The sequence below is a fragment of the Struthio camelus genome, chromosome 11 (assembly GCF_040807025.1).
Source record: "Struthio camelus isolate bStrCam1 chromosome 11, bStrCam1.hap1, whole genome shotgun sequence".
In the NCBI taxonomy this organism is placed as follows: Eukaryota; Metazoa; Chordata; class Aves; order Struthioniformes; family Struthionidae; genus Struthio; species Struthio camelus.
Window position 1 is genome coordinate 21057445 of NC_090952.1, and position 11164 is coordinate 21068608.

General features: G+C 35.5%; 1 protein-coding gene across 10 annotated transcripts in view; it reads left to right on the plus strand.

Moving 5' to 3' along the window:
• The window catches only part of DIAPH2 (diaphanous related formin 2), a 280711-nt gene that overhangs the window by 134513 nt on the left and 135034 nt on the right, over positions 1-11164 (plus strand). For 6 of the 10 annotated variants that reach the window (XR_011143401.1, XR_011143400.1, XR_011143402.1 and 3 more), the window contains exon 24: positions 9981-10155. Coding sequence is in view for 4 of the 10 variants with exons in the window: in XM_068956705.1 (XP_068812806.1) it covers positions 9981-10104 (124 nt within the window). In the remaining 6 variants the exon portion in view is untranslated. The remainder of the gene's footprint in view (positions 1-9980; positions 10156-11164) is intronic. The other 4 variants (XM_068956705.1, XM_068956706.1, XM_068956707.1 and 1 more) reach the window with 1 other exon arrangement.

Consider the following 11164-nt stretch of genomic DNA (forward strand, 5'->3'; position numbering starts at 1 on the left):
GTCTGTTAAAGCTAATTAGTTTGACCTTAGGATGTAAAGAATTTTGAGTGAGTACTGAGTTGGACAATTGGACCTGTCCAAAACGAGCAAGGGATTTCCTGCTGAAATAGTTTGTAAGAGAAATGGCATTGTACCGTGCTTTGGAAAGGAGTTGGACAGCTGTCTCATGTCAACAGCATTAGTGGTAAAACATTTTTGACTTTTAGTGGTCCTATATATGGCTGATTTTTAAGGGCTCAATAAGTTGTGTTATGATAATCATAATAATATATAATTTATGCCTTAGAAGTGAGGTGTCTGTGTGGCCAGTTCTCTAACCGGAGCAGTTGTACTCTTTGAACATGTATGTAGGTACATAAGCGTTGGAGCATTTTCAGCCTGTAACAGGAACAAGGAGATTCGTTTCCTAAAGCAGAGTAAAATTCTGTATATATATTGTGATATTAAACAAAAGCTACCTACGCCAACTTATCTGTTTCTGGATTATGGGCACTGTAATTTCATCAACTCCGGAGGAGAAGAAAAGGCACACTGCTTATAATGTTTACTGTCTCACTTGTCAAGGCAAGCTTGTTAATGGCATTTGCATTTCAGTGCATGTTACATTTAAATTAAATTAAATTTGGATGTCATTTTAGATGGCTGTTATTGCTATTGTTCTTCTGAGACACTGGAGATCTGTTCATAGTTTGTACCAAATCATTGTTCTTTGTAAGTTTGACTTGTGTGGTATACTGTTTTCCAGATGCGTGTTAAAATCTGTATGTCATCTTTTTATTTAATTTGTTTTCTTTCAGTGATAAGACAGTGACATCCAAAAACGTTATAAGCATTAAACATTTCTTTTCTGTGATGCCGTTAGGTCTTAAACGGAGTTGAGATTGTGAGTCTCCAAGGTTCACTCTTTTTGGTTTGGTAGAGTGTGATTATTTTACTTTACTTTTCCTTCCCATGTCCCAGAGGATTGATAAGTCTCCTTCCCCTCTCTATAGATTGAGGACACTGTTGCAGTCTAGAGCTTCTGCACATATATGCCTCATTAAACATCATCTCAGACTGTCAGATAATTTATGTCTTAGATTGAATGTCTCATTAAACTCTGATGAAGCCAGGAGCTACTTAGGACTAGACTTGTTACAAGATGTTCTTATCTTACGATTGTGTTCCATCTCTACTGGCAAGTGTAGAGGACAATAGAATCAGTACACAACTGCTTTATCTTTGGTAAACCAAAAAATGAGTTTAGTGTAGAAGTCCTAGGGATAAAAGTTGCAACTCTCATGTAAACTGGATCAGCATAAATAAGTTTCTATGCTTACCAGTGTTTTTATCCCTCTCACTCCATTCTTTCATAGTTATTTCATGGTTTTGGTGGGAAGAAGGCAACCTTGCCTGCTTAACTGAGTGTTATTCTGGACAATATTTTTTGACCATCAATTTAAACTGGTTTTTTCTTCCTAATTGCGAAAGTAGATGGATCACAATAAAAACCTGTCTTTTTTCAGTATGGTAATTTTAAGGCTTTAGAAAGAATTAGATAGTAAGAAAGAGCTTGTATTAAGAGTTGCTTAAGGGGTGCTGCGTATTTCAGTGCTACTTCTTATGAAGGTATATGTCCTGGAAGATGTAGATTCTGAAAGCCTTAAAACCTTAAAAAGAATATAACAAGGAATTTCTTTTAGATTTTTATTTTGTTTTTGTTTAGGTACTGCTTGGTTAGTTAGGATAATTTCTGCCCCTCCCCATCATAAGATGGATAAATCTCTACTTCTAAGTATTTGTAGGATTTCTGAGGCCCTCCTTCCACCCCCCTTTTTAAATACATATTTTTGACCTAATACTATCAAAAGCAATGTAATTTCTCCCAAGCTTATGAACTAATAAATACTTTTGCCATATTTGGGGTTCTGCTGTGACACTCTTTGACTGCTGATGTAAGAATGTACTTCTCAATACTGGTTCTTTATTTTTGCCCAAGTAGATGTTAAAAATATACATGATGTTTATCTTAACAGAAAGTGAGGATGTTTTTCCTTATAAGTAGTAGGCTTGGAAGCCGTTTTAAGGGTTTGTCTCATCCATCTTGTCTTGACTGTTCATCTAGTCTCTTCAAAACTTACAGTGGTGAAGTTCAACATCCTGCCTTGGCAAGATATTTCAATATGTAGTTATTTTTACTGCTGAAGTTTGTTCTATATCTATCACACAGTGATCTATCACACTAGCATGTAGTGAAACTCTGATTTATGATAAGAAGGCGTAATGTATGTAGTATCTACAATACCTTTTCCTCTTGCCTTCAGGAGGAGTTATGACCAAAAGCATATCTCTACCATGGTTCTCAGAAAGATTGATTTAATGTTTGATTTAATTTTTAGTGCAATGGTTTATCTACAGCAGAGTGCAACAACATGAATGATCATAGCTTGTGTCCTAGAAACAGTATAGCTGTGTTAGGAAAGATTTCTATTAGGAATAGTGAGTTACTTGAGAAATAACAGCATGTTAAGGGCCCTGTACTACTTCAAGGTCTGAAACCTTTCCAGTCATGAGGCTTCAAGTATGAGGGTTTTTTTGGGTAATACAGGCACGCTATGATAAACTCAGAATACTCAAGCGGATTGCAGCACCTCCAAGGGAAGTCATTTAGTAGCCTCTTATTTTCTTAAATTTGGGTTCAGACAATTTACATTTCTAAGCATTTGGTTTATTCTTAGTTTCTGTAAGAGGATTTTACCTGACATAAAGAACTACGAACTCTTCTGTAGCAACAGAAGTCCGAAGTATCTCAAGTCTAAATGTTCATGTCCTATCTTAAATTTCAGCCCTTTCTTTTTTAGAAACACTTCTTTGTGTTTCCATAAAACCAATATTTGTCTGGTCAATCAGTTAAGGCTAAGATGAAGATCAGAGTTGAATCTGGATGTTGCCTGTGGATCAATTGTCTTTGCATTATGGATGTTGGTTCTGATCTTATTCAGTTCTTGTGCGTTCAGAGAGTGAATGGATATATGCAAAGTTTTTTTATGGTTTAATAAAACATCTTTCTTGAGGGAAGAGAGGAAGGAAGAGTGAGATGAAATTTCCCCCTCCAGGTGCCCTTTTATTTTCTTGCATTGTGGGATTAGTTTATACAGGAATAGTTATCAGACATGAAATGGAAATACGTTTTTAAAGAACAAATCCTCATTATTTTTAATATACTTCAATATGCAGTAGTGTGGGTTAGGTACTGAATGATTGTAATTCCTGCAGACTATGTACTTGCTCACCCATTTCTCCTCAAAGTATTTTTCAGGCTCTTGTGAAAGACTGCTTTCATCTGCTCTCAAGCATAAGAAGTAACTCACCGTTAATATGCTCAAATGCAGAATTATGGTCCTGTTACTGTCTAGACTTGCAAATACTCTGTCCACTTGCTGCATATAGACTTACCTTTGCTTACTAAAGTCATTTAAACAGTATGATTGTCTGTTTCTTTAGAGTTTTTACTTTGCATCAAAACCTGATGCTTGGACATGACCATCCTTGTTTTGCGTTATGATCAGAAGGCCTGATTCAGATGCTTTCAATTTTTGATGCAAGAGATGCTGCACCTAATCAGAATATATAATTTCACTTCTTTTTGTAGGAGAAAACTCTTAGTCTGCGACAACCGTATTTTGGACAGGGTTAAAGGTTAAGTCCTTTGGTACTATTGTTGTAATGCTGTGGATATGAAATGCTTAGCTTGGCTGTATGGTGGCTAGCATTTGACAATGGCATTTGCAATGGCGGTTGACATTAACATGAGATAACGGCTGCTAGCATTTACTGTGACTCAAGTGGTCTGCTAAACATTCACTGACCCTTCCTTAGCACAGTCTGTGCAACTGCTTTCTCTGAAATAGGAGAATGGGATTTTGCTTACAGAAGAGGAATTAATATAGAGGAAAATTGTAAAATGAAAAAAAAAATCACCTTTCTTATTAAAATGGCATTGCACCTTATCTTAAATGACTGTGGATCTTGGTTTCTCATAAATAATAATACACTAAATGATTAAACACTTGCAAATTTACTTATGTATGATGAACAGAGCAGTATTTTTGCAAAGGGAATACTGATCAATCTAGGTGGTTGTATTAGCCCTCCCCTGATATGAAGAAGAATCTGCTGATATACAAATCCCCAGAACTTCATGTTCTCTTAATAGTACAATTCTTATACATTCACAGTAATTTTGTGTGACAATGCTTTAGTTTGTGGAAGTATGTATGTTTAGTTTCTGATACTGAATTTCTCCTTTGTCTCATAAATACTTTCTATTATACTGGGATGTGGTACACATGCATTTGTTAAAGATGCTCCATTTCTTTCAGTTTTAGAGCTGCAACGGCTCTCAGTCAGCCAGCTCATTCTTATTGCTAAATAATGGGCCAATGTGTTTAGCAGTTCAGAACAGGCTGAGAAATCTTGCTGCCTCTTAGGTATGTCTTTCAATGTATTTTCTGACTTGGGGAACCAGGATGTAAGAAATGTCCCTCTGGGACAGAGCAGCGATAACCCAGCGTTCTGTCCAACAGTGGCAGCGAGATAGACCGTTTAGGGAGAACACATGAGATTTTCTGGTTCCTGCAGTCTTTTCATCCCCAGAATCAATGCTTGCGAGATATTGAAGCTTATGTGTCTGCTTGTTTCCTTTGGTACCCGTTTATGGACTCATTTAATAGGAATTTGTATAATTCTTTTCTAAACTTGCTGGTGCTGCCTGCCTCCACAACGTTCTTTGTCTGCAGACTTCTAAAAGGTTGCTACTTGTTACGTAAAGTGCTACTTTTCATCTCTGTTAAACAGATTTCCTAGTAGTTTCACCAAGTGTACCTTAGTTCTTGTGTTGCAAGATTTGGTGAAGGTCAATTCTGTGACATTTTTAGTCTTATCACAGTCTCTGTTTATAAAGCAGCTGCTGCATTTCTTAGTCCATTTTAACTCTATCTTATTCATTTTAATTTCTGAGTCCTGTTCGAACGCTGAGATGCAGAAACCAGACTGAGTACACAGTACTCTAGATGAGACTTACTGAGGTTTTATGTAGCAGAAAAATGATATTCGTTGTCTTCTCAAAACACTTCTGTATGATATCCAGCACTTTGCTGGTTTATTGGGCTGCCTCTGCAAATTGAGCTGAGGACTTGAGAGCTATCAATGGTAATTTGAAGATCTCTTTCTCAAGCTGAAACCACCAGTCACAAACTGTGTTGTGCAGTCAGGGTTTTGGATCATTTTCCTTTTAGATTCATTGTCTTACATTCATCTACACGTGAAACTTACCTGACACCTTTTGCCCACTTATCCTGTTTTGTAAGGTGGGTCTGGGGTTCCTTATCTTCAGCATGATATTTGACAGCCTGAAAAAGCTTATCATTTGCAAACTCGAGATTTCACTGTTCAATTCCTTCTTTACATCACTGACAAAAGTGTGGAATAAAACTAGTCTCAGCACCAACCATTAGGAGCCCCATTCATGATTTGTCTCCAACCTGAAAAGCTATCATTAAACCTTACCCTTTGTTCCCTGTTCTTTAACCAGCTTTCAGTCTGCAGAAGAGCCTTTTTCCTCCCATCTCATGACATTTCTTTTTTTTTTTTTTAAAAACCCCCTAATATGGAACTTTGTCAAAGGCTCTTAAAGTGTTAAATATGTTATATCCTCTGAATTCCCATGTTTGATATCCATGAGAACTCCAGCAGTTAATGAGACAGTTCCCTTTACAGAAGCCATGAAGACAGTTGCCCATAGACTATTTTTATCCATATGGTCTTATTTTTTTACAATTATTATATAATCTGCCATCTTAATGGGATAAAAATCAGCCTGGCCAGCTTATGGTTCCCGTGATCCCCTCTAAAACCTTTCTTGTACAAGGGAATTGCATTGGTGGCTTTTTGTGAAGGTAAGAAATGCGTGCCAGGCAGCAGTTCTACAGTTTCACATTTGAGTTCTTTCAGGCCTCTCTGAGTGCTGCTAGCGACATTATTAACATACGGTGAATGCATGGTGACTTATGAACATGTTACTCACCTATTTTATTTAATACTTACGGAACGCTAACTTGAAATTGATGTAGCTTCTCTGGTCTGACTGTTACAAGACTGCCTGAGGTGTGGGACTCTCCCCAGCATCTTCAGGAATGAAGATCAACACAAAGAATTAATTGAGCTTCTCTGTTACAACGTATCATCTCTGAGCATGTCTTTTTTAAACCTTCAAGCTGTCCTTACAATTTCCACAGCTGGCTTCCAGGTTTTGGTGTATTTGAAGAACTCTGTATTGTGAACTTGAACATGCTTTGCTCTTCAAAATTTTTTTTTTTGATTTATTAATTTATTTTTATATTTAATATGTCCTATTTTGAGTTGCTCTTTTTGAGTAAACTTCCGTTTCCTAAATGCTGACATTTTTCCCTATGGATGGTTTTCTTAACTTTCCTATGAAGTTTTATGGGTGGCAGGGGAGGATTTTTTGCTGTTGCTTTGTTTTGCTTTTGAAGCATGGCAAACACTTTATCCAAGCTGCTGATACAGGAAAGTGTCCAGGCTGTCTAGGCCTCTTCCTAGTTTAGAATCGCTCCTTCTAGAGTTTTATTTATTTATTTTTATTGTTTGCCTCAGTGTGTCCTATCTTGAAGGTTGGTATCCGTGTACTGATTTAGTTGGTTGCTCTCTCTGGCCACAACGTTAAATCTAATAGTACTTACTGCTGTACAGAGGCTTTCCCATTAACGGTTCTTGAATAACGCTTGTGCACCAATGAAGACCAAATCCTGCATTTCTGTGGGTCTTTTTAGACCGTTTTTTCTAGAAAGACTAATTTGGAAGACGTGGAATGATGGGCAAATTGAAGGATGAACACATCTTTGTCTTATGATCACCAGCTTTGAGGAGAGTAGTGGTAGAACAGTAGTACAATCTTACTGCTCTGTGCTTTAACAGAAAGAGTGGGCTCAAAGAACTGGCATTTTACTGCCAATAGCATTTGGGCCTCGGGATTTCCTAAGGCAAAACCTTGCAAGATATCTAAGAAACTTGTATGGTTTTCCCTCAAAGAGTAAAAAGTTTTACTGCTACCTTCTTTTTCACATTACTGAAGTAGTAAATCTCTAAAATGTTTTATGGGTGGAAAAGCGCATACTTTATTGCAGATTGTATATGCAAGTTTCCTATTAAAAAGTCTTAAGCCTTTCTTGCAGAAAAAAGGCTTGTTCAGGAAAATATTTGAGTTGAACATAAATTTGTATGTTTGTCTGGGCTAGGGAAAAAAAAAACATTACCGTGAATGAAAATGAATATTCTTTTACGCTTTTTGGTGCCCAGTATACCTCTAAAAGTTAAGTATAGGAAGTACAGCTTTGGAGCGTAGACGTCTTGCTTGGATAGAGTTCCTTCATACTTTCAAAGCCAGTATGCACTTGATCTGAACTGTTTTCTGAATTCAGTTATATAAAACTGAATTACTGAAAATGCTTTCCTTCTATTTTAATCACAGAGACCAAGAATGCTTATTTGTCATTACTTGCTGAATTCCTTTGCACTTCTAAATTTCAGACAGAAATAAACAACTACTCTTACTAGGCAGTCATGCATTTAAATATTTTGAAATCACTGAAGAGAGTTCAACACTTTTATCTATTACGTTGCCTATTTGCTTACCAGCTGCTCCTCTTCTAACCAACAAAATTACCATTTGCATCCTTTCTAACTTATTTTTTGGTTCTAGCATTTTACTTCAGGGCTATTTGTCTCCCTATCCAGATAAATAACTGCCGATAAAACTTCCATTATAGTAATTCAAAGAAGTTCTTCAGTCCAAGCAAAAATACCAGTGTTCCTTTTCAGACTTATTAACATGAAATGATTAAACTAATGGAGCCATAACCTAAAAGCATTGTTACTATTTATTATTCAGACTACTTTAGCAGTTGACTTCATGGTTACTCACATAGTGACTTAATAGTTAAAAGGGTGCTATGATCAGTGGGTTTTTTTTCCCCCTCCAACTTACTTAAGTTTAAGAAGCTACTTCAATATAATTTTAAAATTACTTAATTAGTAGTTCCTTAGTTACTCAGTAAGTTTCCAGAATGGATACAGTTGAAATTATCATCAACATCAAGTATGTGATAAAGACAGCTATCATACGTTTGAACATACTTGTGAAAAGGTAAATAATGCCATTATGGATGCTATGGATAATTATTTAGGAAGAACATAGAATGAATTTTGTTCTAGGAACAGTTTCTGTATTTGTAAGGTTTTTTCATTTTTATTTCGTATGTACTGTTTTCCAAGCCACCCTGCAATGACTTGCTCTGGCTATGTTGTGTTACATATTCACAATAATTTTTTTTTTTTTTTGTAATGACAAGGAAAAAAGAAACAAGATATTCTTATGAAATCTTATGAAATAAAGCTATCTCAAATTTTCTGCAAATAGTTAAGTTAAAAAGAATGAAGAGTGAAAACTTTTATTAAAAAAAAAATCACGTGCCTATCTTGACTAAAGAAAGAACTACCTCTTGGGTTAGTGAGGATGCAGATCTGCAGTATGAGCTTTCTGCAGAAGCTGCCCTCAGTCAGTCAAAAGTGTTCACCTAGCCAATTGCTTGCAAGTAGCTAAGATGCTGGAAGTTGACACCTCTGATCCCACACTTCAGAAGTTGTTTGTGACACTGTACTCTTAAAAACTGGCCAGGAAATACACACTTTCACTAAAGGTGAAGTGGTCTGCAGAGCGTGAATCGCCTGTAATCATAAAATTTGAAACGTTCTATATTGAGTTTAGAGGAAGGAGCTGAAAACATGCAAACCTTGCAGTGCTCTTAAGGGAAAGGTGATATTGAGATTCTTTTTGTGTTCTTGAAAGTGTATATTTGTAAACTATGCAAGAGGAGATGAAAGCACAAGATAGAATAGGCCTCCAAAATGGAGAGAGTGAGTGCTTGTCAAGCGGGCTGTTCTGAATGATTAAATTGAGAATGGAAGGTAGGCTTTTTGGATAGCCTCTTATGTCATAATTTTCATTTACTCCTTTGGAAAGTTTTTCAGTTTGATTTTGATATTATGATTTGACCAGGAACTTTCTCTGCGAAGACTCTCATTTTTTATCTAGTTCTGGAATGTTTTGATTTCTTCTTTGTGGTATTGTAGTGTACCTTGAAAATTTTGATGTCGTGACTTTTGCTGGAGATTTCTGTCATGTAATGATAAATCAGTGGTTATTCAAATAGAAATTAAAAAAAATAGTGGTTTACAGTCTAGTGGTTTTATCAGTGGTAGAATAATGTATCAGAGTAAGCAGTGTAGTACACTAGCCTAGCAGTACAGTAGCCTCTGGTTTTTTTTTTTTTGCTGCTGTACTGTAAGTTCTTTACTTTTTTTTGTAATTATCAGCACCTTTTTTATTCAAACCTGCCTTTGATATTAACAGAGGACTTCAGATGTTGGTTTATAGAAATCAGTTTAATTTCAATAAAAGAAAAATATTTAATCTTTTCTTCCATGGCTATTCCTTAAATCATTTATATAACCAAGTACATGCATTAATAAGATCATTCATTTAACCAAGTACATGCATTAATAAGGTAAAATCTGTTTGAACCTTGGCTACTTCTTAATCTTCAAATTAGACTTAAAAGAATGAAATGTTAGAATTTTTATCGATAAATTTAAATGGAAATTGAATCATTTGAACTAATGGCTGAATAAAGTGATGACATTCCCACATTAAATATGATGATTTGGTGTATTGCATTAGATATTTTCACTTATTTTTATGAAGACTAGAATTTTTATGAGCAGTAACTCAGAAAAATGTGAGTGCTTAATGGAATCACTCTCCTTAAGACTATTTATACTGACATTGTTTTCTCCCCTTCTGCTACCCATTCTTTTTAACTAGCGTCTGGCAGGTTTTTATTTGTTGTCATTTTTTTTCTTAGTTTCAGCCCAGAATCTCAAGAGCAACCTTGATTCAATGGACCATCAGATCCGGCGCCTCGAAAATGACATTGAGCATTTCCCTAAAACGAAAGATGCACATGATAAGTTTGTCGAAAAGATGAGCATATCCTTTTTGCACTACTTGGTTGGTGGTCTGTGTGTTCTACTTGTCTGGTAAAGTATTTACAACGCTTGAAAAAAACAGTTTTAAATGCCTTCTTCCATGCTTTTATTCTAGCACAGAGAAAAGCATATCAAAATATGGTGAATGTTTAAAAACAAAACAACCTCACATCCCCTAAGGTGTTAAGTAAACTGAAATGCATTTTGTGTTCTTTCTCCGAGTATAACTGTAAAGCACTTATAAGCAGACTTCCAAAGAAAAATAGAATAGCTTTCTATTTTAGAAATTAGTTATATTAACTTGTCTTAAAGATAAGAATTATTTTTATCTCATAGAAAAACAATTTTTCAATGGTAACTTCAGTTCTTTCAATCTAGAAAATTATCTGTAGTAGAACTGAGGGTAATAACGAGTTTCAAATATCGTGATTTTTGAAGGAGAGAGTATGAATTTTATTACTCATTTCGTTTTTTTTTGTTTTGGACAGGTCATTTTAGAAAACAGTATTTATGCATTTTATACTCAAGATTGATTTATCCTTTTATTTCTGTAGGGAATAGAGACTGTAGATTCTTTAACTTTTAGTAAGCAAAACCTACAGGAGAATGTAAAATGATGCATCTATTTTAACCTCTGTTTTCCCTCAAAAATTTTCACATATCCAGCTCTACTTTTGTTCAGTTCTAAAGTACTGGAAATGCAGGAAGCTCACAAAACTTTGAAACAGACTAAGCAAAATTCTATTGTTCTTAAAAAGAGAATTACCTTTTTTGCACAAAGCACATTTCTGCATGTATGGAAATACTTAGCATATGGTACATGGCCATAACTAAGGACTTCTGTGCGTTTATTTACAAAAGCTCAATTTGTTAATGTGACATCTATTCTGCCTTAGCCCAATGAGACAGAAGTCATAGCTTTCTTTAAAAAGGGACTGATGTCAAGCCGTAAGAAAATATACTGGTCGCACTTAGGTAGTGAACAGCTTCTCCTAACTACTGTGTATTTGGATACTAGATTTTAACGGGGTCAACCATCTGAATGGATCCAGTGACAAAA